Below are 27,942 nucleotides of genomic sequence, written 5' to 3' on the forward strand. Positions count from 1 at the left end.
TGAGATTGCAAGAGTACATTCAGTGTGCTTTGAGTGGTATTCTTATTTATGCTTGTCTTTACCCTTTAGAATCACACTGGGGATTTCATTTAGACTAGGGGAATAATAGTAGATGATTAGTGGGGCAAAGCTAGAAAAGGAAGGAGAAAAGAGCCAGGTATACCACAATAAAATAAACTGCACCTTGTAACACAACTTTTCTGTTTTTGCCTTTCTATAACAGTTGATAGGACAATCACTTTATATTTCGTGTTGTTTTCTCAAATCTCTAGGTGTGTAAAGTTTCAAGAGAGCAATGATAAGTCACAGCTGATCTTTGGTTCTGTTACCAATATTCAGGCAAAGGACGCAGCTCCAGTGCAGGTATGTAACTTTTCATGGACTTTTAGCTGCAAAGTATCTTCCTTTGTCACTTATGTCATCCATTTGTCATACAAGAAGCTGAAGACGCTGTTTGATTCTTGCAGGGTGTTGATACACTGCTGGTTCTGGAAGGTAGTGGAAATCTAGTGCTTTATTCTGGAATTGTTCGTGTAAGTAGCAGGCTTTTGTGTCCAAAAACAAGTGTTTGACTCCAGTTATAAGCTAGGCTGTGCAGAGGGTGCATCATACCTTTCAAGGTATCACTTTAAGCTGCTGTAGACTGCTTCTCACTTAAGACTTACTTGGGAAGGTGCCTGTGCTCTCCTGATGAGTGTAATTTGTATACAGTGCTGGAAGGGTGGTTCTGAGGGCTGACTGGTGCCTTGTGGTACAACTAAATATCTGGAGCTTTTTTTGCAGCAGCAGCAGCAGTAAAGTGCTAAACTAATACAGTGCTTTCAAACAAAGTATCAAGGATATAGGAAGTAAGGATTTAGTTCATTCAAAATAAATATTTTTGAACTGTATACAGATGGAATGTGTTCTTTCCACGTATGCAGAGATGTTGAATGTTAGAATTTGTGTTTACCTGTGTGTGTATAGTATGTATATTTTTAAAAAAATAATTGCTCTGCAAGTGCAGTTTATCCTATGAAGCACAGCTGAATTTTTAGTAGAAGTAGACCAGTAGCAGTAATGTACAAGACTGACCATAGATGGTGGTTTTCCTTAATGTGTGTTCTCCCAAAGGAAGGCATTAAATTAAGCAGTCTTCAGGCTTTAGTTCAAGTATGTATCCACTTCTTTTTAAACTGTTAAAATTAAAACCACTGGTGTATATATAAGCAAGCTTGTGGAAGCACAAGCATGAAAACCAACTGTTTGCTTTTCAAAAAAGGTGGGGAAGGTTTTTATTCCTGGACTGCCTGCTCCATCCCTGACAATGTCCAACCAAATGCCTCGGCCAAGCACTCCTTTGGATAGTGTCAGCACTCCATCCAAGACTTTGAATAAACATCTGGGGCCTCTAGAAGAGGTAAGCAGAAACAAAATCCTGCCCTGAAAAGGCTGCAGTTTTTAATAGCTTTGGCATAATTGATCAAGTAACTGGATGCTTTTTTCTGTACTGCAGTCTGTTAATCTAAATTCTGGACTCTTAGATTTATAGAAATTGTGATGGAAATGCTGCTTTATGCTGATATCTTCTGTTTAGGAATGGTCATTAGCAAAAAGTCCCACAGGAGAGCTGCTGTGAGCATCTTTAGGGTGTGAAAATGAAGCTTTCAAACACCGATAGGTGTGTTTAAGTTACAAAGTAGCTGAAAGCAGATGCATGGATGGTCTTTGAAGAGGAGCTTCTAGTCCCTTCTCACTGTTAGTAGTGCAGGATTAAGTCCACTATGGCTAGAGGAGATCATGAATGTTTTGCAAGAGAGAGCCTGTTAGTTTAAACCTCACAAATCTATTGTGAAAGACTTGTTATGGCTGTGCTTGTCTTATTTCTGTGGTTGATCAAGACCATTCTCTTTCCACTTTAGTTTTCATGCACAGCCTTCTTCCCCACAGCTTCCATCCATATTTTGTTTGGATGCATTGATACATCAGGTTAAGTGAAAGTACAGTGAGGGCTGGGATGGGTGTGTGATGCAGATCTCATAAACACATGCTGTAAGTTGAAAAGGGAGGTTTAAAAAACAGCTTATTTGTTTGACTGTTCAAGTTGGGCATCTTTCATTCGAATGTTCAATTGATTTTTAACATTTGAAGTGTCTTTGGGAGCTAAATCTTTTACTTTTCTCAGGTAAAGTCCCTGAATGCAGTGTTTAAAGTCTGTCTGTTATGTCCTGCCTCATTTATGAAGTTTATAGAACTTCTGAGACAGTTTTGAAATGACATTAGCAGCTTTCAAAATCTTACTGGTACCCTTTAAAATGGTCATTTTAACTGTCCTTTGCTCAGATACTTTAACAATTCTAAGCAATCATTCTTACCACTTTGCAGAGTATGCTTTTGTCACCAGTTCCAGAGATAAGGGATTCTTCTAAACTCCATGACTCTACTTACGTTGAGGACTGCACTTTCCAGCAGCATGGGACTTTCATTCATGCTCTAAGAGATCCTGTCCACAACAGAGTAACTTTAGTAGGTATCATTCTGTAATTTGAGTCATGACTTTGTTAGCAAAGCAAAATAAGGGTCAAGCTTGTTTTTCATAGAATCATAGAACGGCCTGGGTTGAAAAGCACCTCAAAGATCATCTAGTTTCAACCCCCTATATAGTAAGATGTTGCTGGCAGCTCCTGATCAGCAGTAAAGTGTTAAACATGCATTGTGAACTCCACGTTTTTCTATGTTGAATGTCCTAAAAGGCATAGAAGTTTAATGATTCCTTCAGGTGATTCAAGTCAAGGTCCATTTAAAGTGTTTTCTGGAGCTAGAATCTGAGGTTGCAGACTTTGAGTGTAGCCAATAGCTAAGAGTTCAGAATATGCTCGGTACACAAATGAGTTCTGAGTTGATGAAAACAGACCCCATCTCTCTTGAAAGATGCATTTTGTAGTTCAACTCTTCCTTTTTTTTTATCCTCCAGGAACTCAGCAGTAACACAATGGTTCGGATTACAATTCCTGAAATTGCCACTTCAGAGCTAGGTATGATTCTCAAGCTCTCATGTGAAATATGTTCCATGATTTTTGAGGATTCCTTTTTTTTTTTTTTTTTAAGTAGTTTATACACAGCTTAGACTGTGTAAGCATTTGGTATGTTGTATTTTGAGGTTTATTGGCTTACTTTGTATAGCTGCTACCATTGATTTAGGTGTGCCCTGCTACTTTGAGTGTTTCATCTGATGCACTCTTGAAACTTCTTTGTTCTTTTGGTCTCTTTCTACTTTACTGTTCATGCTTGCTCAGGGCTGAGATGTCAGTTCAGACACAACTTGTTCTCATTAATGAGCGAAAAAGCTTCCCCTCCTCCCCCTGCTTTGTGTGGTGAGTTAAAGAGGCTGTGTTTAACCAAAACTGAAGGAACAAAAGGTTATGTGGTGTGGTTTTTATTGAAAGAGTTTCTGGAGAGTTAAAAGTAGGTCCAAGTACTGTAACAACTTGTAGCATTAATTGTGTGAGTGGCATTGGGAGTAATGGAAAACAGGCCTAACTTTGGGCTTTTTTCTCTTTTGCAACAGTGAAAACATGTCTGCAGGGGGTCAAGGCTATCCTGCCCAAGGAGATAGCTGTACAAATGCTTGTCAAGTGGTACAATGCTTATAATGCCCCTGGAGGACCAAGCTATCGCTTGGAATGGAATTTATTTGTAACTTGTCTCATGAATATGATGGGTTATAACACAGAGAAGCTGACCTGGACGCGTAATGTAAGCAAGCGTGCATGTTTGTTTCCTTAGCTTGTGTTAATACTTCTGATAATTCTTCAAGGTTTGAAATGGTTAGAGAGGTGCTGAAGTAAAAAAACAGGTTGTCTCTTGTCCTAAATGACAAGATGCTACTGAATTAATTGTGCATTTCTAAATCTCAGATGTACATTTTAGTCTGGGATGCGTGTATCCATAAGGTGCTTAACACCAGCACGTCAGATGAAAATAAATAAAGATATCTTACTCCACTACTAACACTGATGGCTTAAAGATTTTACTCAAACAGTCTTAATTAAGCCTATTTTGATTGGAAGCAGAAAACGCAGTTCAGATCCTAAAGAAGGTTTTTCCTGCAGTTTTCAAGTTACTGCTTTAAGTTGTGTCTTTTAAATCAAACTTACTTGGAGTTTTCTGTAAGTGAATTTCCTGCTGGCAGTACACTTGTGATGCTCACAGGGTGGGAGGAGTAGGGGGTGCAAGCATAAGTATGCTGATGAATTAAAAGCAATTAGTGTGTACCCACATTACTTGCATTAGCTCGTACCCAGTATTTCCTCTGTCCAATGCCAAAAGTTAGGCAGTCAGACCTCAAGTTTGTGCAGCATACACCAGACTAATTAGCTGTGTGTAGAAGACATCTAATTGGAGTGCATACTTTATATGTGAGGAAAACATAAATATGTAAAGCAACATCATGTAGTGTGTGGTTTGAATGCACGTTAGGACTGTTTTATTTTTTAATTGATTAATTTTTAAATTATAATAAAAATATTTATTATTTTTTTAATTATTAATTTTTAAATTTATTTTTAAAATAAGTAATTTTAATTACTTATGCAGCATATTTCTGTATTTCTTGCAGCTTAATGTTGGAGGGTCACCTTCACCAGTGAGTGCACCAAAGAAGGCTAGGCCGTCAGAGACAGGGTCAGATGAAGTAAGAAATGGTTCTCTTGGACAAATAAAAGCTTGGGAGTGTATTGATTTATTATTGGGTTTTTGTTTTTTTTTTTAAAGACAATTCAGTAGAAACACCTCTGATCTGGGCTCACCAGGGATTGCAAGTCTGTGGGGGAAGGAAAGCTGTTTTGCATTGTGCTGTCTGTATCTTGTGACCTTTCTTGTCAGGATCCTGGTTTCAGAGAAGTTAGATTTGGGAATGAATTCAATATGAATTACAAATCAACACCAGGCAGTTTTATGACAGTACCAAATGTCTCCTAGATGCTTTATCCCCTTAAAATAAAGTTGGCTTACTGTCCTCCACTCAGCACCTTCAGCAAGTTAGGAGCATCAAATTACATGCTTTACTGAATGCACTGATTCTTACTGAATTTAGCAGAGTGTTTGAGATTGATTCACCAGGTCTTGCCAAGGCAAGAGCAGGAAGGTTGTTTTTCTTTCATGTAGTCAAGCAGTAAAGTGGATAAGGCTTACTAGCATTCCACTGTAAGAGGCTTACAAACTACAGTGGCACAATTGTGCCATCAGGTTTTGTAGGTTGGCGGCTCAGTGAACCCATGGGGTTTACAGGCTGCAATCTGTATGAAACAGGTTAAGATCTAAATGCCCAATGTGCTATGATGGAAGTAGGAAGAAGGCTGGGGGCACTGGGTGAATTGCAGCAAGGTGTCATGCGCTGAATTATCAGTGCAAAGGAGGCACTTGAGATCACTTTTCTTCCATCTTTGTTTTCTTAAATGTTAATGCTTTGATTCATTATATGCATAACTGGAGGGAGGATGGGAAGATGCAGCTTAACAATTGAATCTGTGCAAGGTAGCTTGCAGGATTTGTGTGGCACACCAACTGCATTTGAATTGGTTTAGGAGAAGTCTCCGCAGTGGTGCTCTGGCGCTCACTTGCTGGAAGTCTGTTCATTGTTTGTTGCCTCTTTCTCCTGTGTGCTTGGTCTAGGACTGGGAATATCTCCTGAGCTCTGATTACCACAGAAATTTTGAGTCTCATCCTCTATCCAAAGTCTTGGGATTGGACCCTCTGGAAATTTTAGCTCCAAAGGATGACTTCTTACAGAGCCTTAGCCTGGATTACTCAACTCTCCTTTTCACCCATATTCCTGCTATTTTCTTTGTTCTTCACCTGGTCTATGAGGAGTTCAAACTGAACCTTCTGATGGGAGAGGAAAATCGGTCACTTGTTGTTCTTCTGGTTCAGCTGGCCAGGTATGCCAAACTGACGAAGCACAGATGCTGTAAGTTGTGTGGTGTCTCTTGACGTTGGGTTTTTTTAGGGGGGAGATTTGGGGATTGCCCAAAGTGGAACAGACTTTCATATTTTTGAAGGAAATGAATAAGTAACAGTTAAAGATATTTGTTGTAGATCTCCTTTATAGTTCTAACCACTTACCAACATAAGCATGATTCACAAATCGTAGTTCTTGGTAGATAGATGGCTTTTCTTCCTGCCATATAAGAAAAGGGAGAGGGAAGAAGTCTGCTTAACAGATTTTGTACATCAGAGTGCAGACAGCCCTGCTGCAGGCAGAAGTAAAATCACTTTGTTGACTCAGTTGCTCAGACCAAAGTCTTCTACATTTAGTGATTTTAGTGATTTCTTGCTGGTGGTAGTGGTAGGTTTGGGGATTTTTTTGTTTTATTTTGTTGTAAAACACAGAATCTCATCTCAGTTCAGATTTTACGTGACCTCACCATTTAGATCATGTCAGGCAACTTGAGCAGTCCCTGCTTTTGTTGCCTCTCTGGCAGCTAAAGTTCTGTGTACCCTGGACAGCTCACATTTTCTCTACTGCGTTGACTAAGCTCTATCACAAGATCAATCAAATATTCATCTTTGTGGCATTTTCACTGCAGCCAGTGATTGCATCTTCTCATCTTCCACCCCCACATTCAGATTGCATTGCGTGTGTATAGACACATGCACACAGTTATCTCTGTAAGCAAAGGGCTCGTTAATGCCTCTCCAAGTTTTGTTTGATATTTCTACCAAAATCTCTGTATGATTAATAGATTCTTCCCCTGGCACTGCAGTTGATTGACTGGAGTAGTTTCCAGAAGCAGTAGATTGACCTGTCCATTATTCTGTCGTGCCAATGAAAAGCAAAGCTCTGATGAAATGCTGTGTATCTGCTGGGGCTGGGAGCTGTTGTTTGCATTCACATCTTGCAGATAAACACATCTGACTTGTAGCATTTAGAAGTTTGGGGAAGATGTAGTGACAGTTATGCTGTGAATGGTGGTGGAGGTGTGGCACAGAGTAGAACTATGACTGAGAAGAAGTGCACTGGGAGGAAATAAAGCATGCAGGTTACTTGCTTAGCAAAGGGGCAATGCCTGTGAGCAGCCCTAGTTAAAGAAGTCAGCTTCACTCCTTGTATCTGGTGCATATTACAACATTTAAAGTGAACAGAAAACGTCAGAAATGGAGAAAGGCGTGGAGTTTGTTTCTTCTTGTTTTTCTTTGTAGTATGATTCACATCTTTCATTCTAGGGACTTGAAACTTGAAGCTTATATAGATTACTACTACAGAGACTATCCAGCCCTTGTAAAAAGCTCTGGACAGACTTGCGTAATTGATCAAGGTGAGTTTAAGTCTATGTGAAGCTGAGTGTGCAGTGGTAGTGGTGTGCAAGTTTTCTCTTAATGCTGAGCATGTTGATAGCTGGTCAGGACTGAACCCACGTGTAAAACTGTGCATGGATTGCTTGGTTCCTTTGTCTTCAAAAGTCTGTTAGAACCCTGCAGTCACAAGCTGGTGCCTTCAGTGTGGTGCTTCTTGGGATGTTTCACAGCAAGGACCTGGGAGGAAGTGATGGTTTTATCCCAGGAAACTCCTAGCTTGGGCAGGCTGAGAAATATTTGTGGAGAGCTGTGGAAAAACCTGGTAATGAGGGGTGCTTCTGCTGTGAAAAGTATCCATAGGTTGGTGTAAGCTCTCAGTTTATAGTCCCTCAAAAATAAAGCAGAGCTGAATGCACAATTGTGAAAGCTAAAATAAGATCTCTTATTGTTTGTGCATCTGTTTAATGTACTACCAGCTGAAGTTTGCTAGTTATACAAGACAAAATACTCTTTTTCCTGGCACACAAAACATAATCTCATTATGTTGGTCAGGCTTTGCTGCTCGTGTTTGTGGATAGGGAGGGCAAAGAGATTATAGTTAGGCTGTTCCCTTCCCTAATTTGATGTTTAATGACAAGACTGTCTCCCTCAGGTTTTTGAAGATTAGCAATTACAGACATTACTTTTCACAGTGGGCTGAGACTTGCTTGAAAGACACAAAGGTGTTTCATTCTTCCATTACTGTCTAGCTATTAACTTGCATCTGACAGAAGGCAGATGTGATCCATAACGCTTTGAAAGACCATGTTTCTGTTCTTACACAAAAGAAGTAGTGTAGGGCCAGTTTTGAGAACAGAGAAACAATTTTTGTGCATTTGCCATGAACTCAGTGTTGTGACTGTTGATACCATTAAATCCAAACAGGTTTCATGCATCATCCCGCATTTCTTTCTGCTGAGCCTCCAAGTATCTTTCAGTGGCTGAGTTCCTGTCTAAAGGGAGGAAGAGTACAGCCTTATCCTTACTTACCAGGAATCTGTGAGAGGAGCAAACTGGTAATACTGGTACGTATGTTGGCAGAGAGGATGCGCTTTCCTCTATCAGCATAGCAGCACTGTGGCCACGGATTGTTCTAGCTGCTTAATTTCCTGTGAGTGAAGTGCCCTCCATGGGAACTCAAATGATGAAAAGCTTGTCGTGTGAAGCAGTGGGAGCGTGCTGGAGCAGTACTGAGCCTGTGATGAATAACTGCTTAGGAGCATGGCTGTAGCCATGCTGTTTGGACATCTAAGCATCTCCAAGTGTTACTGTACTAAGCAGGCCTCATTTGTCTGCATGATATTCTCCTGTGACATAGTGGTGTCAGCCTTTTTCCAAGGGGTAATAACAAATGTTTAGCAGAAAGAAATCTCTGCTAGTTCTATCCTCTGTTCTAGTTTGAATATTTCTGAAGGATGTAGATGAGTTTTAGCAGGGAGGAGGTATTTGAGGCTAGGAAGAAGAGCATATGAGTGCTGGGTAAATGGCCTATGCTTTGCTGCTCATGTTTTTGGTTTTTTGTGGTTTGCAGTAGTGGCATGTGCAAAGTAATAATGTAACTCAGTTAACTGTATTTCGTGAGTGAGAATTTCCTGGCTTTTCTCTTGGGCATGTATCAACATAAATATTTAACTGCATGAGTAGTTATTAGTGCTGATGTTATCTTCTGGTCAGCCTTCTTGGCTTCTTCACAAAGTGTTTGTGGAGAAAAGCTGTCAGTACAGGATTTGGAGCAGAAATGTTGAGCTGAAGAGAAAAACAGAGCAGCGAGGCCCTGTTGTGACCCAGCTGTCCAAGAGTAATTGCAGAGTCTTCCATTGGAACTGCCAGGAATCTCCCTGTCCTCTCCTTCTCAAAGCATGAAAGGCTGAAGCAGCAGCACTGAAACCTGTTAAAGCGCTGATGCTTTCACTTAAAATTTACCCTACACTCCAGCTCTGAAGTACAGCAGAGCCTTTCATTCAGGCTGTCACTTGTCTGTCACCAACTCTGTCTGCCTGAACCCGACTTCTCTGTGCAGAAGTCAGAGCTGGCACGTTGGTGATGCAGCTTGTCAGATATCTTTGGGAAAATCATGGCAGGTTTTTGCTTGGATGTGACTTTGCCTTTGGTGTGCCAACTTGTGTGGTAGTATTTCAGAAGGAAGCAGTGATGCATCACTGTGATTTTTCTGACTGGTGTGGATGCTCTTCACTCAGGTACTTCATGAAGTACCCAATACTCAAGAAGGGGAGGAAACCAAAAGAAATATGTTGGTTGTAGAAAATGTTGTTTTCCAAAACAAACTCAATGAAGCATGAGCAACACGGAAAAGATGATTAGAAACATGGTTTTTCTGTTTTGAAAGTATTTTCCAGCTGAAACAGGCTGCCCAGACAGGTTTTGGATGCCCCGTCCCTGAAGGTGTTCAGGGCCAGGTTGGATGGGGCCCTGGGCAGCCTGGTCTGGTACGAAATGGGGAGGTTGGTGGCCCTGCCTGTGGTGGTGTGGTTGGAGATTCATGATCCTTGAGGTCCCTTCCATCTCTGGCCATTCCGTGATTCTTTTTACCTTTGAAACAATCGTTGGAGAATATTCAGTTGTTGCAAGGTTAATATTTCCAAACATGAGCTTAGAAACCTAAAATGTGAAAGTTTTCTGGCTTCAGTTGTTGGAATCTACATTTACTTAATAAAAAATTCACAATAAAGCATCCCACTGTTTAAGTTACCAAAGTTCCCTTCTGCTTGTTTTGATAGGCAGAATAGTAATAGCTGCAAATAAAGTGACTCTGTATTATGGTGTCTCTTTCCTATCCAGAGTGTGGCTCTGTACATACTTGGTGATGAGAGTGCTGTATCTAATGAAGCTTCCCCGTATTTGTACAAAATTACTTCAGGTAATGAAGCTTTAATGCCATTGCACTATTTCCTGGTGCCTTGTTTGTTATATGCTGTCCTTTTGCTTGGAAAACAAGGGGATAACCTGGCCTTATCTTCTCTAGGGCAACAAAAGCAACAAGTGGAGCTGGATGACAATCGGTATGTTTTTCAATCCCATGTTAAATTCTGAATATTTGCCTTTCTGTGAAGCTTTTGATTAGGTTTTATTGGCTCCTCTATTTTCCATTATTTTACAGATGCTGTTTTGGACACAGTACATCTATTTCCAACCTCGCCGAGAAGCTAATTATTTGGTTGACTAATATTGGTATAAGCAACTTTTATCTTTGTGTGAGGTGGTAACAGCTGTAAAGAAGTATCAGAATTGCATAGTATGAGAAGCATTATATCAGGTTGTGATTAAGTTTGTTTTTTTTTTTTTTTGTGCTTGCTAACTTAAAGGTTTCACCTTAAGAGATCTGGAGACTCTCCCCTTTGGTGTGGCTCTTCCTATCAGAGATGCAATATATTACTGCCGAGAGCAGCCTGCTTCAGACTGGCCAGAGGCAGTTTGTGTCTTGATTGGGCGCCAGGATCTGTCCAAACAGGCTTGTGAAGGCAACCTACTGAAGAGTAAATCTGTGAGTATGGGCACAAATGGATTTCGTGATGCTGAGTGTTGGACGCAGCACTCTGTGCAGAAGCTCTTCCACCATCTGCTGATGCTCGGGCAGTGTAGGTTAATGGGGCATGGAAGGTGCAGAATTCAAGACTGAAGGCAATATGGGATTTACATGCATGTGAGAGCTTCAGTATAAAACCAGCCTCTGTCCCAGGAAGGCTATGTACACAGCTGTGCAAATTCAGTAAAACAGATTTTAGACTTCATTGAAGCTTAGTACTCAAAAGTTTTGCCTGCAGAGCAATTTGATTGTAAGTCTTCCTCTCCAACATCTTTTGGTACTACCTTTTTGGTACTCTATCTAGAAACTCTGCCATTGTAACATTGGCCCAGGGAGAAGGAAGCAGGAATAACGACTGTTTACATGGGTAGGATAAGGGGGAATGGTTTTAACCTGGGACAGGGGAGGTTTAGGTTAGATATGAGGAGGAAGTTTTGCAGCCAGAGGGTGGTGAGGCACTGGAACAGGTTGCCCAAGGAGGCTGTGGGTGCCCCATCCCTGCAGGCATTCAAGGCCAGGCTGGATGTGGCTCTGGGCAGCCTGGGCTGCTGGTTGGTGACCTGCACACAGCAGGGGGTTGGAACTGGATGGGCACTGTGCTCCTTTGCAACCCAGGCCATTCTGTGACTTCTCAGTCCATCTACTTCTGGAGTTGGCATAGCTTTTTTCACTGGAACATCTGCATTGTTTTCTGAAGTACCGTTTTCATATTTTTTTATTTTTTTTTTTAGGAAGGGCTTAGTTATTTTCATCCTGAAGAAAACTGATTAAAAAGGTGTCTTTTTTCTTTTGAACATCATCTTCTGGTGGTGGGAAATAGTGGCATCTCTTGGAGTTAGAGCTCTCTGAAGTGTCTTTTGTTGAGGACGCTGAAATCTAAAACTATGTGAAAGCTGATTGATGGCTTGTGTGAATAATAGCTGAGACTCTGACTTTTTTTTTCACAAGTCAGGAAAAGGGTTTTGTATTCTCAGGTACATCTTGGTCAATGTAATTTTAACTGTCTTAGCTTTGGAAGTGATGTTAAAATTACTTGGATTTTTTAACAGGGACATCTGATTACATTTCAGAAAAGTGAAATGTTTTTCTTAGTCATGTAGAAGAAAAACAAAACTATATATTCAAATCTGATGTGGCACCATTAATTAAGAAAGCATTTAATTTTCTGCTGGTTAACTTTTCCTAACTCTAACAGTGCTGAATTGTAAAATGATGATGAGTCTGATTTTATCACTCTACAACAATGCCTCGAATATATTTTACCTTAAAAGGATAGTGATTTTCAAACACCAAATTGTTTGTCATTTCTCAGGAGGGCAGGGTGGAGTTTCCTGTTTCAAAACGGACGCTGGCTTTATGGGTGGTGCAGTTATGTATTGAGATTTAGCGCATATTTATCAGAAGAAATTAGTTTTCATTCATCAGCTGTTAATCTGCCTGCACTCCTGGTGTTGTGTGCCTTAGGACAGCCTATGTTTGATCTAGTTTTGATCTAGTTTTTTTTTCTAGTTTTAGATTTGATGCTTTCTGATAGTTGGCAACGCTTGTGCCCTACTGAAAATGACTTCTGTTCTCTTGCAGTCTGTGGGCCCAGTGCTGTCCTCTGATAGTCCATCTGGAGCTGAGGCGGAAGAGGATGAGGATGGCATGCACAACATGAATGATGAGGTCATGTCACTAATATGGAGCAAGGATTTGAGAGTGCAGGAAGTACGCAGGCTCCTTCAGAGTGCCCGTCCTGTACGTGTCAATGTAGTGCAGATGCCAGAAGCCAGTGACCATGATTTCATAGAAGAAAAAGAAAATCGGTAAAGATTCTGTTTCTAGCAGGCTTTCCCTTAGGTGAAAAATGGTTATCCTTGACTTTGTCTTATCAAACAGCGTGGTGTATTTCTGTCTGAACACAACAGTGAAGTAGGCAGACCTGAACGAAGGACACAACAGAAGAGTTGTGTTTTGTAACTCAAGTGTTGAAGTTCAATATGCATCAAAGCTTGGTTTGGACAGCTGTTAGGCTTGGAGCAGCACATGGGGAAGTCTATTAGTTTGAACCCCGCAGGACATTCAGGGTTAGAAAATTAAATGTGAAAGTATATTAAATATACTTTGTGGAGGAGAGTGAATAAAGCATAGTCCATCTCCTCCATAAAACCGGAGAGGCCTTTTATTCTGTTCTAAGCAAGTTTTAAGTCAGGGGATCTAGTTCTACAGAAAGCAAGGTCACTGCTTCATCCCTCTCTTGAAAGCTCCTATTGGAGCTACTGTTTGCCTGTTCAGTCATCTCCCTGTTCTGCTTCTTTATTCAGTTGTTTTAGAGGTCTTAACAGCGTTGTCTTTGAAAAAATAAAATAAAAAAGGGGGGAAAAAACCCAAAACTTCAGAGCATTTTTAACGTGCAAAACACTCTGTAGAATTAGAAAACTAAAGGAATGCATCAGATTTTATTGTCTGACCTAACAAGCTGAGTAATCTAACAAGTCTAGAAAGTGTTTCCAGAGTAAGTCATAGAGAACTGTGGTCAGTATTCCTGGAAGTACACTATTAATTCTGTACACTGTTATTACTAGATGTGATCACTAGTCATAGCAAGATCACACAGCAATTAACTTTGTTTTGCTTTCTCCTTTCACCTCACTTCTGATATGCAATTAAATTGTGGTGTGAGTTTAACTAGCACCTAGCTTAGAGTGAGAAACAGGCAAATTTCAGCATCATATCAGTTGAAGTGTATCTTTGCGATTAACCTTGAAGGACTGAAGACTTTGGTTTTTTTAAGTTAGACCTACTTAAAAAAGAAGGGAGGGGAACATAATGCTGTCTGAATCAGAAAGGAAAAAAAAAGGCTGACTGTCCAGTGCCTGTCATGTAGTCTCACTTTATTGGAACACATTAAGCAATGGGTTTTGTTCTGGTCTCCTTAACAGGTTGTTACAGCTGTGCCAGCGAACCATGGCACTGCCTGTTGGGCGAGGAATGTTTACTTTGTTCTCCTATCATCCTATTCCAGCAGAACAGCTGCCCATTCCTAAGCTGAATCTAACTGGTATGTTGCTTAGTGTTTTCTTCTGAAGAGATTCAGTATTGAACAGAACGTGATGGAATTTCTTAGTTTTTACCCCATTGTTTTTTGAACCTCTTGCAATCTTACAGCACCTTCAGTGTCTCTTTTCCATGCTGTAAGTGGGCTTTGGGAAGGAAATAGCACTTTTTGTTTTGAGTCTGTTGCTTGCTAGTATTTTCTCCTGGGATGGTCAAGACCAACATTATTTTCTAGTGCAGACATTATATCAGGCACATTCTGACAGGCAGAGAGTAGTGCAGTTGCCCGAGGATGTGTAGCTGCTCAGTGTTGTGGTCATACAGAGAGCAGATACTGCAGGTCCTCATTGCTTTTGATCTAGTGTACTGTGCTCATCATCTGATGTGCCTGAAGATATCTAAGATTGTCTTTAAATCAGAAGCTTGACTTTCATGCTGTCACTGTTCACTTGGCAAGCTACTGAAATTCAGAGCAGTTTCTGGAGGGGTTTGGATTCACCTAATTGCTGTCAACGATTTCAATTTCACGGGCAGGCCGTGCTCCTCCTAGGAACTCTACAGTTGATCTGAACAGTGGAAATATCGACGTGCCTCCTAACATGGCTTGCTGGGCTAGCTTTCACAATGGAGTGGCTGCTGGGCTGAAGATAGCGCCTGCTTCACGGATAGATTCTTCTTGGATTATCTATAACAAGCCTAAGAATGCTGAACAAGCAAATGAATATGCTGGCTTCCTCATGGCTCTGGGTCTCAGTGGACATCTCACTAAGCTTGCCACGCTCAATATACATGACTACTTAACAAAGGTGAGGCATTCTTTCATAAGCAGCAGAGAGAAATGCTTCTGAGACATGATTTCTGTAAACAAAGCAGGCTTTAAAAAAGAAAGCAGCATATTTGAGAACTGAAATTGGAAGTTTCCTGGTGCAGGCAAAAATCAGAACTGCTTTGTTAATGTTAGGTTTTGTTCTTAAAACATCCTGTATGTTGGGAGTACATGAAAGTAAATATCTACATTATAACTATGTTTAGCAGTTCATAGTGTAAGAATTTTTATTTAGGTTGAAATTTGCTTCTATAGCAAGATCATAAACTTGGGAAATGCAGTTACACCCATAACAGCTAGCATTCATTTTCCTGAGGAGCTGCCTGCAGCTGTGTATGTTGGAGAACGTGAGACCTGTCTTTGATACTGGGGCAGGCACCTTTCTTGTCTGAATGTACCTACTTTTCTTTGTTGCTGATACGGTTCCTTTCTCAGGGCCATGAGATGACAAGTATCGGGCTGTTGCTTGGTGTTTCTGCTGCCAAGCTGGGCACGATGGATATGGCCATTACACGGCTTCTGAGTATCCACATACCTGCCCTGCTACCACCAACTTCAACAGAGCTGGATGTCCCCCACAACGTGCAGGTGGCTGCTGTGATAGGAATAGGCCTTGTCTATCAGGGCACTGCACACAGGCACACAGCTGAGGTTCTGCTGGCTGAAATAGGTGGGTGCTAACATTGGAAAAACAAGGTGATGACTGGGAGAGTCATAACATCTGTGTGATTTCCACAGTGCATCAGGGATCTGAATGTGTTGAGAGATTCTAATTACACCTCTGCCACTGCAACAGGCACCTCACATTTATTAAACCTCATCTTTTGCTTTCAAAGGAGCAGAAGTTCTTGTGAACTGTGTTTGTAGAGTAGAGAATACTCAAAGAATTTAGCAGAGGAAATGTGGAATTGTTGGTGCCAGAACTAAATCCTTACTGCGTCTGGAAACTTTGAGTAGGACTGGTCTGGGGCTTCTGGGGTTGCTAGCTGTAAAAGGTAGAGGGACTTGGTAGAAGGATTGCCTTCATTTCATATTCCTATTAAACCAGATGTTGTAGATTCCTGCAGAAATTCTGACTCTACAACACTTAAGTAGATCTGGTGCTTCCCAAGATGCCTGTTATTTCTCATGTCTGTTTGTGAGGTAGCTGTGTCACCATAGGCACCATGTTGAGGCACTGGATGGGAAAAACACTTGTCTCTTGCAAGGGCAGGCTTTTTGACTCGCTAGGTTGGTGGAAGCACAGTTGTCATCTCAGAAATTCTTCTGTTCCCAATTTTGTGGCTCAAGGTTTTCATTTGAGAGCTGACTCTGAGCAGTGGAGCTCTGCTCTGAATTGTCCTCGTTCTGTGTAATTCTGATTTTATTTCTAACAGTAAAGTTCTTGTTCATGTCTGTGTAACCTCAGTTAAAAGGCAGTTCACTAAATAGAGAATGGGATACATTTTAAGATGAAATTACATCTGCACATACCAAATTACCAGGAACAGCCTTTCAGAAAGCGGCGGCTTTCGAACTCTGCTGACAGTGTTTGTGTAGGCTCAGCAATCTTCAGAGTATGTGTAATTGTGTGGTGTTTTTTTCAGGACGTCCACCTGGACCAGAAATGGAGTACTGCACAGACAGGGAGTCCTATTCACTGGCTTCTGGACTAGCTTTGGGCATGGTGTGCTTGGGAGTAAGTGCTGCTTTTCATTTCAGCTGCAATTAGTAGAAGAATCGTATATTGGGGCAGGGCTAATGAGAATTGTTTCATCATCAAACCCTCCCTTGGCCAAATGATTTTTTTTTTTTTTTTTTTGGTCATAAAAGGAAACATTTGACTGTTATTTCTTTTCTTCTCTTCTTTAGCATGGCAGTAATCTGATAGGTATGTCAGATCTCAACGTTCCTGAGCAGCTTTACCAGTACATGGTTGGGGGTCACAGGCGGTTCCAAGCAGGAATGCACAGGGAGAAGCACAAGTCTCCCAGTTACCAAATTAAGGTATGCATTGATGTTCTTTTCTCGTTTGAGGGGAAAGCAATATTAGCTCAGAAGTCTGCAGAAGTCTGTATCTCGATGAATGAAGTGACCTTGAATCTTTACTTGCATCACCTCTTCTAGTCAGTTAGTGTACACGTGTGTGCTTCTGTTTTCACAGGAAGGAGACACAATAAATGTGGATGTTACTTGTCCAGGAGCCACGCTTGCCTTTGCTATGATCTACCTAAAGACTAATAACAGGTATTAACCTTGGAGTTACTCAAGCACTTTGCTGTAGCTTGTGATAGGGGTTTAAGCTGCCATAATGTTGGCTTTGCCCCGTGTGGCTCACTCAGGTTTTTGTGTTGCTGTAGTACAATCTGGAAATCCTGTTCTTTTACTGTGCTCTGCAGATCCATTGCTGATTGGCTTCAAGCACCAGATACCATGTACTTACTGGACTTTGTAAAACCAGAGTTCCTTTTATTGAGAGTAAGATTTTTTTCTTTTATTTCTCAGTCTTTTTACTGATGGTAAACATACATCTTCTTAATAAACTCCATATGCCTGTCATGCAGAACCCTTTCTACAGAGAGCTGCTCTTTTACTTGTCAGCTAGAATCATACCTTCAAGAAGTCTCTGCTTGCTTCTTACGCTGTGCTAGAGAGACAGAATTTGGTGAGAAACATTTGAAGAATATGTCTCAAATAAGAGTAAATGAAACATTTAAGTGATCATTTTGTACCTTTTCCCAAATTAATTTTCGATGTTGAAAAACAGTTAAGCTTCGGCATCTGTGGGAGCAGTAATGTGCTTTCTTGCCAGTTTACCAGCTAAAGTTACAGACTTCCCAAGGGCTTGTTCTGTGGCTCTTTATTCTCCAAGCAGAATTTTAATCACAATAAAACAAAAGCTGTTTTGCCATTTCTAATATGAAAGCTAAGAAACAGCAATGGAGCTCCTAATGGAGGGCTGCATTTCTGGATGCATGTAATATGTTAAAAACTAACACTATTTTTTCTTACTTTTTGACTTTGTCACTTTCTTAGACCTTAGCTCGGTGCCTGATTTTGTGGGATGACATCATGCCCAGCACTGAATGGGTTGATAGCAACGTGCCTCAAGTAGGTATTTCTGCTTCCCGATTTTACACCTTGCTGACTTGTGCAAGTGAACATTTCCTCAGTTACATGAGCTGTGCAGTAAAGCACGTGTTAATCTGCTGCATTTCCTTAACATGGGAGACGTGATTTGATTTAGGAGAGACTGTGGGCTGAGCTAACAGTTAGCACTGCTCACTTATCACACTGAGGCCAGAGAAGAGGGGCAGAAAAGATGACTGTAACAGACACAGATTGCATCATGAGAATTTCTGTTATATTGTAAGGAAACGGTGTTTGCAGGGGGAGTGGTCAGATATTAGAAGGAAAGCCCAGAACCTCTGGCTCTGAGATCATTCAGAGTGGAATTTGATGAGATAACCTGAGCAAATCTGGTCTGTCTTTGAAGATGGCTTTTTTTTGTGCATGGGCTTGGGCCAAAGACTGCTGGACTTCCCATCCTCTGAGACGTCTGGTGTTTTTGGCCCATGTGTCATCAGAACACATTTTAAGTTTGTTGGTGTGACAGAGATGATGGTTATGCAGGATTCTTTGACTGTTATGGGAGCCCTTCGACTGTTATGGGCTCACATCCCATTTAGCATTATGGGATGGAATTCTTCATGGCAATGATGCTGGAGGGGGAAAGGAGTTAAATTTTCCTCCACAATGACCAAACAAACTGGGTGCAAAACTTTTCTCCAGGAGGATCAACTATATTCCAGGATATGTTGTGTGGAATTTTTAAGAGCAAATTAGATAATATCTCTCAGAAATAGAGGGTGGAGATGAATTCCCTGGCCTCACAAGGTCTCATCCTGTTCTGCTTTCTCTGATATTTGGGAACATAGAACACTATCACACTTCTGACATAATAATGCCGTTGTTTTAGAAAACTGTTTTAGCAATAGCATGTCAAAGAAAAGCTAACTTTTGTGTTCCTTTGAAACAGACCTTTTTCGTATCACATGAACCCTTGATGGCTGGAGAGCTTAGAGAAGGTTCCCTCTTCATTTTTCTCTGGTGCTTTTTTTATAGATCATAAGAGAGAACAGTATACCTCTTCATGCAACAGAGCTGCCTTCATCAGAAGACCTGAGTTTAGAAACACTGATGTAAGTAACTTGTAAAAGATGAGATTGCAGATAAAGAATATTTTACAAAGCCCAGTTCTGCTTCTGAAAAAAAAATGCAGCTGAACTTTTAAAGACATGTTAGGCTCAAACAAGTCTTTCCCTTGGTATTTGGGGAATTTATTCTGTTTTCTGTAATGGAGAGGATCTGTCTTTTTTTTTTTCTTTTATCTTTTATTATAAGAGCTTGTGATGCATACTCAGGTTAATAAAAAAGAGGAGTGCTTAGTCAATTCCTGTCTGTGTTGTTTACTAGGCAAGCTCATGTCTACATCATTGCTGGGGCATGCTTGTCACTGGGATTTCGATTTGCTGGCTCAGAAAATAAGGCAGCATTTAACTGCTTGGTAAGAGGTTGGATTTTTTTTCACCTTGAACCTGTGGAGCTATAGCTTATCCTGTGCATCTCTATTCAGTATGCATTTCTTTTCAGGACAAATATGCAACAGATTTCCTGAAAAGTTTGTCAGCACCAACAGCTTCTATAGTGAGTTATTCCAAGTTTTCTCCCTACTTTGATTACCCTCACTGAAATGTTAATGCAAGCAGAACCATCCCTTTCTCTTGTATGTTGTAGTACAGACTTACAGAATGTAGCAGGGTTGTGAATCATTGTGAAGGACTTCACTGTTTCTCCACTCTCCCTCTTTCTGTGGAATGTGGTTTTCAAACTCTGGGGTAGACAGCAGCCTAGTAGACAGATCAGAAGTGTGCATTTGACCGCAGAAGTGTAATGACACCTTCCCTGTTGTACACAAAGATAGGTCACTATAATCTCGAAACGTGCCTGAGCGTCTTGCTGCTGTCTCTTGCGATGGTGGTGGCTGGCTCTGGAAACTTGAAAGTTCTTCAGCTTTGCCGTTTCATGCACAAGAAGACTGGTGGAGAGATGAACTACGGCTTCCATCTGGCTCACCACATGGCTCTGGGGCTTCTCTTTCTGGGAGGAGGAAGGTAACTTGCCATTTCCTAAGGCTGTTTTTTTTTGTTTTCCACCTTTTCTGCAAAAGCAGGAGCAATGCGTGATTTACTTTCTTTTTTTAATGGGAACATACTTGTAAATTCCTTCTCTGCACTTTGTTACTGTCCTTCCCTCTTGCAGGAGACCAAAGCATGTTGAATGTCTGGTAGTGGCATGTGTTTGTTAGCACTAAAGCTAATAGAAAATGTGTTTTCAACAGGTATTCACTGAGCACTTCAAATTCTTCCATTGCTGCTCTCCTTTGTGCTCTATACCCTCACTTCCCTGTTCACAGCACAGACAATAGGTAAGAGTTTGCATAGTTCTTGTTTTTTAAAGTTTAAATTTCCTCAGCTTTCAGGCTAAATCTCCTTACAACTGAGGTTATATAGAGAAATCCTCTAGAATGTTTATATAGGCACCTCATGGCTAATTTTGTGCAGGTTCTTCCCCTGCAGAAATGTAAAAAGCAGAAGTAGTAAGATGGCTCTGATCACTGATCTGTGAGGAAATGCAAACAGGTGTCCTGAGGCCTCTGCTTGTGCTACTATGACTTGTGTGTTCCAGCTTGCTCAGCAAAAAGAGTCATGCAAAATCTGTCCATTAATGATTCTTAATCAGTTCTAATTAAAATTCGTGGAGTCCTGTCTTGTTAGCTGAAGCATGCCATGTTAAGGAAGTCTTGGAAACCTGCTGAATTACTCCAAATTTCACTTTGCTTCAGTTGACAGCTGTATGCAGTTACTGAGCTGTGTGCAGTTTAATATTTGGGATTTTTCTGTGCCTGTACTGCATGTCTTGAGTTTCCTTTCCCCACACACAGGTATCATCTTCAGGCTTTGCGCCACTTGTATGTGCTGGCAGCAGATCCAAGGCTCTTGATACCTGTTGATGTGGACTCAAACACTCCTTGTTATGCACTGATAGAGGTTACATTCAAGGTAAAGAGTAAAGGTGTTTGAGGAGGTGTGGGAGGCAACTGAAAACTCTGATACACCAAAGCTGTGCTATTTTCATTGTTGTGGCCTGCAGTCTTGGGTTTGTTTTCAAGTTGTGGTGGAGATAAGCCTGATTCTTTAGGCAAATAATTGAAGGGCTGTGTTCAGCCCACTCATATGTTACATATGCTTTGATGACACGTAGAGGGGAGAATACAGGACAAATAAAAAGCACCACAAAGTCTTCAAGTGTGTAATAACTGACCCAGAGTCATGGGTTTAGAAAGACTTCTTGTCTTTCTAAAAAGAAAACTTCCAAAGACATAGAGGTGGTTGGAGCTGTTTCTGGGTTTAACAGCTGCCTTCTAATTCTGCTGAAACTGGCAACTTGGTGTCTCTTTACATGATGTGCCTTCTGGGGAAGAAAGCTTTCTGCACTGTTTATTGTCATATAGATTAATGTGAGATGGGTGGTGCTTGAGAAGGACCTAAAGAAGGGGCTGCTGAGATTTCGGGGGAGAAGTTTTGCAGTGCAGGTCCTTTGTGGGTCTGGCAAAGATGCTGACGTTCATTGCTGTGGAAGGGTAGCCCTATCCATGCTATCACTTCCTTCTCAAGCTTTTGGATTTCAGCTGTGTGCCTCCTGTGTGGTGATGCTTCCTTGAGAATATCTCTCTATTCGGGCTTATGTCTTGTAATGTTAAAGGCAATGCTAAGCTATGTATCTGTATGTATGTATGTATTTACTCACAGTTCAGCAACAGAAACTGATTGACCTCTGCAACTGTGTTGTGAGAAGCACATTTTCTTTCTTTTCACATGAAAGTGAGCTTTAGTAATTTGTGAATCCTGATGGCATTTTGAAGGGCACGCAGTGGTATGCAGAAACCACCGAGGAAATGATGGCACCCACACTTCTTCCAGAGCTTCACTTACTGAAGCAGGTAAAAGAAGTCTGTGTTTAATGGGGAACGTCATCACCTGGGTTTTGTGCTGCCCATGGTGCAGGAGCAGTTGAAGTTTCTTTGATCCAGTGTCCAACACTAGCCAAGTTCTGAACAATGCTGTCCTGTAGCAGCGGCTCTGAGGACAGTTGTCACTATGAAGTGCACATGCTGTCTCGTGGCACGTGCTTCTCTTTGGTCTTGGCTGTCACACTTTCAAGATCTGATGTAGCAGGGATTTCCCTGTGCCAAAAGCTGCATGCAAGGGAGACAAAGCTAGGCCCTCCTTCATGTTTTCAGAGTGGGTAGCATGATAAAAGGTTGTTTCCCCTTGTAAGGGCAGAGGGAGCTTTAGGCTTACATAGAAAACCCTAACTTTTACGTTTCTGCTTATACTTAATAATAAAAATGCTTAAATCAACAGATCAGAGTGAAGGGACCACGGTACTGGGAACTTCTAATAGATCTAAGCAACGAAACAAATCATCTCAAGTAAGTATTATTTGTAGTGCTTCAATGAATAATAACCTTGCAGTGTTTTTTCAAAGTAAAATAAAAAAAACCAACAAACTCCATACTTGTAACACCTACGGTTTGCAAAGTGGTCTGGTTTTGATCAGTTTGCTGTTGTGCATTTGACAGTGCTTTAAAGCGAAGAAAGAAACTGCGTAGTTGGTTTCACCTGTCGATGAGAATAATTCATGCAAAAACAGGTCAGGGGAAAACCTGATAGTAAAAACCACAGATATTGGTAGCGGGATTTTAGCAGCACCAGAAACCATCTGAATCTCATGGTTTTAGTTTAGTTTTGAGTTGTAGTGATGTCATGTTTCCCAGGCTGTTGATACAGTAATTAGCCAGCAGTTACCGCTTTGTGAAATACAATTTCTCTGATGTTACGTGAGGTATACAATGCTTACTGCATTTTTAACTCTCCATTGGGCAACTGTGAAAAACAGAGATCTTACCGGAATCACAGTATCTGTGAGTAAAATCGTTCTCTCTTAGTGCTTCTGGCAGCCTACAGTGTTACACTACTCACGGAGACAAGTAAAAGAAGCCAGCTGCATCTTTCAGCAGCAGCATAGTTGTTCCAGTTACATGAAATGCCACCATTGAGATTAAGTTAGGCATTACAATGCTGTGGCTGTTTGTCCGTGCCTTTAGTGATAACAGACAGAGCTGATGCAGAGTGCGGAGTCCTCCAGATCAGCAGACACATCCTGAGTCATCTGCTGCACCCACCAGAGCTGGCACAGCACAGCTTATCCTTCTGCACAGGCTGCTCACACTTCAGTGCTTGTTGGCCTCAAAAGAGCCTGCCAGAACTGCCACAGCATGAAGCAGCACGGGTGGCTGAGGCTCGCTGCCTTTGGCTCTGTCTGCTCTCTGGGACTCCAGATGCTTTGACTCTGCCACCTCTTGTCACAGCACCAGTTACACTGTCTTGTCCCAGCCCTTTCAAATGTCAGGGACCTGGCTGGCACTGTTTTGAAGGTAAAAACATATGTGAAAAATCTTTTTTCCTGCCCTAGTAGAAGATGCTGCTGTGATGTTATGCTAAGTAGTTACTTTCAATATGGAGAACTTAGTTGTTTTAGAGGTGCCAGTGCCTACACTCTGAATCATGTAAACATGCTGCTGCTTTGCAACTTTTTGTAAGTCTTGTAATTTTTGAACTGCTACATGCTTTTATTTGTAGGTTTGGGCAGGGGTGGGGAGGAATGGTTGTGTTGGGTCTTTTCTGTTCATTTTACATTGAGGGAGGACTTGCCCAGAATCACAGCATGCTTTTAAAGCTGTGGCTGCCAGCTTGCGTTGTTTTCCTTGGTGCTGGACAAAAACCTGCTTCAGGAAGTTACATTCCTTGTGTTAGCAGGGCTTACCCTGTTTTCATCACCATTGCCTGCCTCCACATCACCATTCAATAGCAGCCTGCCCTTGAAGATACCAACATTTCTATGTTTATGCAAGCTTAAATAATCAAGGCAAAGCATAAGTCTGGGGATATTACATATGAGCTGTGCAGCTCATGTTTATTTTGCAGGTCAGCCTCATTGTGTGCGTCTGCCAATGTGAAGTAAGCACTGCTGTTGTTATTTCAGATCAATCCTTTCAAAGGGTGGTGTCTTATATGTGAAGCTGAGAGCTGGGCAGCTCTCCTACAAGGAGGATCCCATGGGCTGGCGCAGTTTCTCAGCACAGACCATCACTCATGGAAATGAAGCTCGGTCATTCAAGGTATCACTGCCTTACTGGTTCTTGTGCAGACAGCATGGCAAATAGAGGTGGAAGCTGGTAAAAGTTTGTTTAAAAAGAGATCTGGCTGTAAAGTGATGTCACATAAGAGGAGTGTCCAAGGACAAGCTGTGAGGAACTGAGAGTGCCAACTCTGGAAAGACAAAGGGAAGCACAGCAGGTTTGGGCTGTGTTATTTCTAGCAGGTAGCACCGCCACCAGGTTATGGGTGCTGAAGTCACTTGTTTTGCTTGAGGGAGAAGGAGTCTGGTGGCTTTCCTAAGGCATGCAGGGAACTTAGGCCAATAGCTGCAATGCAAACGTGTGTTTGACACAGAAATATCAGACAGATCCTGCCCATGATGTGCTTCTCATAGGTTGCAGTATTCTCACTTGTGTACTGGGGAAGGAAAAGATGGGTATAAATCACTATTTCATTTGTGTGATGAAACCAAAAAGCTCGTTTTAAGAGTGTATTTTAATTTACTTTGTAGCCAGAAGATATTTCTGCTTTTACATCTGATCCTGCTCTGTTATTGTTTGCTGAGTATTTTTGCAAACCAACTGTGAACATGGGCCAGGTATGATGTGTGCATGTGAACTGTGCTTCCTTTTTCATGAGTCAAAGGTGGAAAGGTGGGAAAGAAATCAGTTAAGATGTGAGGAACAAAATTCAGTCCTTTGGGAGTTGTCTGAGGGATGCTTTTAGTGCAAAATAGCACTAACTCTTCAGTTGTTCATGCAACCTCAGAGTTGGTTAAGCTACAAAATACACCAATGGTTGTGCTGTGTTCACTGCAGAATGCACTGACCAAATCCTGAGAGTCCTGTGCAGTGTCCTGCAGCGTTCAGGTGGAGTCACTGCAGAAGAGGGCTCTGTATTTCTCTGCACAAAGTCACCTAAGGGAGCAAGTAAAATACAGCTGTGTCACACCCCATGTTAATAATCATGAGAAGGAGAGCAAGCTCCTTGGCATTGCCCAGCTATCATCAATCTGTGGAACATCAGTGGGTGGGTTGACTTGAGTGGAAGGAAATTGGAGCAGTGTGCACTTTGTAAAACGTGTGTTTTATCAGAAACAGGAGATGCTGGATTTTTTCTCTTCCATTCTCTATGAGTGCGTTACCCAAGAAAAACCAGAGATGCTGCCCACCTACATAGCAATAGATCAGGTGAAGTAAATCCTGTGTTTATTGTTACTGTTTTCTTTAAGTTGTGCTTTGGCAGAAGAATGTGCATTGCATACACTCCTATGGAAATAAAGAATGGGGGATACGTTGGTGAGCTTATAGGAAGAGTGGTGATTTTAAAAGCAAATTGGAAAATAGTGTAAGGCTGTAAAAACTGTAATTACACAATGAGGTTAACTGATGGCTGAAAGGGGATCCCGTTGGAGAGAGGAGTTTTTAAGGTTCCTTTTCTTTCTTTGAGTTCCCGTTCTCACAGTTGCTTTGTGTTTCCCTCTGCTAGGCTGTGAGGAGATTGGAAAGAGGAGAAATGTCTGAGACATTTGAGCTGGGGCAGATAAAGCTGGTGCTAGAATTCTTCAATTCTAGATGTCACCAGGGGAGAATGAGCAGGAATCCAAACAGAGGACTCTTCATGAACTCTGAATTTCTGCCTGTGATGAAGTGCACTATTGATAAAGCTCTGGATCAGTGGCTTCAAGGTATGGAGAACTGACTTTAAACCTACAGCTATGGTCACAATGCAGTGTTATCCTCATTTTGCTGATTTAGGTTGACTTTTGCTTAAAAGCACTGGAAAAACTGAAGAGAAGGCAATGAATGTTAGCATGCAACAACTTGTTGCCATGTATTTTAACCTTAGGATCATATATTGCTTAGCTGAGACAAAAAGGATGGGTTTTACAATTGAAGGGAATTCTTCAGCAGTACAGTTTACACAGAGGTCTGAAGTCTTGCTCATGTGTGACTGCTGCTTTCATATCTTGCCTACCAGCTTACTGCTTAGACCTTCTTCAACATGGTACTGGAAGTCTGTCAGGGAAAGACTGGGTTACTGTAGTCTGTCTGACTGATAGAGTGCCATCAATGAGCTCCAGCTACTGCCCTTGAAATAGTTGCTCTTTTTCTGAGGCTTTAATCTCTCAAATATTAACACCAAAAATACAAATGCTGGAGTGTTCTCTGACCACCTAACGATACTGCAATTGGAAAGTCTCCAGGAATGATTGTTAGGTACTCCCTGTTAGCAGGAAACTAGTAATATGGTGTTTGTACTATTGATTTATTTTGTTCTGTTTGAGTACTTCTGTGTTTGCATGTGCATGAATGTTATCTCCTCGTGTATGGTTGTGGTGCCAAAACTGAAGGTTGGTCGCCCCATCTGAGTTTTCTTAGTGTGTAGTGCATTTGGAGTGAAGCATCCACTGAATTAAGTATGATGGTTGTAGTGTGTGGGAGGTTTTACTAACTCTGAAGATTTTATGCTATGTTAGGGAAAATTTCCCTAATCTTGTGTTAAGATAATTATCTAGAGCAAGAGTGGGGGATGAGCACAGCAGAAAACAAGGTGTAGGGTAATGTAACAGAAGGACAGATGTTTTTAAAGAAAACCCTTAGCCCACCTCCTATGGGGAGATGGAGACTTTTCAGCAGGCTCTTCCTGGTGATACACTGTTATGTCTCACCTTTTCTTCCATCTTCACATGCTCCCTAAATTTCATCAGTGTCTCTCATGCATTGCAGCTGGAGGAGATGTCTGCCTGCGTTCCTACTTAAGCAGGCAGCTTAAAGATGAATCCCAGCAGAACATGCTGGCATGCTTCCTTGTTTACCACTCGGTCCCATTGCCTGGTCAGCTGGCAGCTGGAGGCCTGGAAGGTAAGGCTGGAGTACATGCTGAATTTGGGTGGATGCGTGCATTTGAGTTTGATCTGGTATGCTGGACTAAGTGCATCCTTCTCCATTACGTGGCTGTGCTTCTCTGAAAGCCATTAACATCAATTTTTATTCTTTGTTAATTGCCTTGAATCTGGGCACAGGAGTTAAAGACTTGATGCAGGACTAGAGCAGCCAGCATTATCCACTATGGATGTCTTGGCTTTCTCCAGACCTGCAGGAAATGAGATCCTCACAGGCAGCAGAACTAGATGAGGAGGCCTATGGCAGGAGTAAGCATTCCTTTCTTTAGGCTAGCCCTATCTTAAGTGTCCTTCAATCTTTCCTGTAAGTACCTAGTCACAGTGTTAGCATTCCCTTTGGGATTTCCAGTGGCGATCTGATTGGAGATCCAGAGACAGAGATGTCTGAAGACAGAGATGGCTTAAAATTCTGCTACAAGGACTTGCTTTTTAACAGGCGTTACAGCAAAATTGGTGGTGTGTGTCCAGAAATTCTCCCTGAACGCTGACACTTTCCTCTCTTGATAGTTCCATTCCTATGCAAGTGTTACACCAGTATGTGACTGCTTTCTTGCTTTCTGTCATCTCTCCAGGAATCACCAACTTCTCCGAGATGCTTTTGAAGTTCAAGCAGTGGAATGTGCTGGTTCGTGCATTACTAAGGCTTGCTCCTGTGTTGCTTAAAAATCCCCAGTCCATGGTGCTGTAGTGTTCTGGCATGGAAGTCCACGTTGTGCTCATTTTACATGAGGTTACTGAGCGACAGAGCCAGTGTTGTTCCATGCTGTTCAAAAACATCCAGGTAAAAATGTACTTTCTTTTGGAACTTCACAAACAACAAACTTCAGTCTTGCCCCTTGTGATAACTGTGACCAACAGTATAAACTGTTAGGAGAATAAGAAATGGTGTGAAAGTGAACAAATAATAAATTTACTTTCATAACTAAAGATTGTTTTCAAGTACATACTTTGTGCTGAGTTCTGAAAAGACCTTGGCTGGAACCACGTAACTTCCTTGTTTTTGTAGCTTCCTTGCTTGCAGTGCATCATAATCTGCTTCCATGAGGTCCTG

The 27,942-nt window shown here is 41.5% G+C and overlaps 1 protein-coding gene across 6 annotated transcripts in view; it reads left to right on the plus strand.

The window, feature by feature from the left end:
• ANAPC1 (anaphase promoting complex subunit 1) overlaps positions 1–27,809 on the plus strand; it is a 33,893-nt gene extending 6,084 nt beyond the window's left edge. For 4 of the 6 annotated variants that reach the window (XM_042883462.1, XM_042883469.1, XM_042883485.1 and 1 more), the window contains 37 exons: positions 273–363; positions 468–533; positions 1,262–1,399; positions 2,365–2,505; positions 2,954–3,014; positions 3,548–3,735; positions 4,598–4,672; positions 5,653–5,918; positions 7,204–7,295; positions 8,200–8,339; positions 10,114–10,192; positions 10,298–10,334; positions 10,433–10,503; positions 10,638–10,816; positions 12,440–12,666; positions 13,783–13,901; positions 14,432–14,703; positions 15,159–15,393; positions 16,310–16,401; positions 16,575–16,709; positions 16,867–16,949; positions 17,102–17,180; positions 17,739–17,813; positions 18,828–18,904; positions 19,179–19,269; positions 19,356–19,409; positions 19,683–19,876; positions 20,104–20,190; positions 20,707–20,824; positions 21,688–21,765; positions 22,190–22,257; positions 23,871–24,006; positions 24,498–24,584; positions 25,081–25,176; positions 25,475–25,673; positions 26,716–26,850; positions 27,464–27,809. In XM_042883462.1, coding sequence (XP_042739396.1) covers positions 273–363; positions 468–533; positions 1,262–1,399; positions 2,365–2,505; positions 2,954–3,014; positions 3,548–3,735; positions 4,598–4,672; positions 5,653–5,918; positions 7,204–7,295; positions 8,200–8,339; positions 10,114–10,192; positions 10,298–10,334; positions 10,433–10,503; positions 10,638–10,816; positions 12,440–12,666; positions 13,783–13,901; positions 14,432–14,703; positions 15,159–15,393; positions 16,310–16,401; positions 16,575–16,709; positions 16,867–16,949; positions 17,102–17,180; positions 17,739–17,813; positions 18,828–18,904; positions 19,179–19,269; positions 19,356–19,409; positions 19,683–19,876; positions 20,104–20,190; positions 20,707–20,824; positions 21,688–21,765; positions 22,190–22,257; positions 23,871–24,006; positions 24,498–24,584; positions 25,081–25,176; positions 25,475–25,673; positions 26,716–26,850; positions 27,464–27,579 — 4,477 coding nt within the window. In that variant the 3' untranslated portion in view covers positions 27,580–27,809. Of the gene's footprint in view, positions 1–272; positions 364–467; positions 534–1,261; positions 1,400–2,364; positions 2,506–2,953; positions 3,015–3,547; positions 3,736–4,597; positions 4,673–5,652; positions 5,919–7,203; positions 7,296–8,199; positions 8,340–10,113; positions 10,193–10,297; positions 10,335–10,432; positions 10,504–10,637; positions 10,817–12,439; positions 12,667–13,782; positions 13,902–14,431; positions 14,704–15,158; positions 15,394–16,309; positions 16,402–16,574; positions 16,710–16,866; positions 16,950–17,101; positions 17,181–17,738; positions 17,814–18,827; positions 18,905–19,178; positions 19,270–19,355; positions 19,410–19,682; positions 19,877–20,103; positions 20,191–20,706; positions 20,825–21,647; positions 21,766–22,189; positions 22,258–23,870; positions 24,007–24,497; positions 24,585–25,080; positions 25,177–25,474; positions 25,674–26,715; positions 26,851–27,463 lie in introns of those variants that run through there. The other 2 variants (XM_042883477.1, XM_042883503.1) reach the window with 2 other exon arrangements.
• Positions 27,810–27,942: the final 133 nt, after the last annotated feature.

Source organism: Lagopus leucura, unplaced genomic scaffold, assembly GCF_019238085.1.
Source record: "Lagopus leucura isolate 7727_CA_CO unplaced genomic scaffold, USGS_WTPT01 Super-Scaffold_73, whole genome shotgun sequence".
Classification (NCBI taxonomy): Eukaryota; Metazoa; Chordata; class Aves; order Galliformes; family Phasianidae; genus Lagopus; species Lagopus leucura.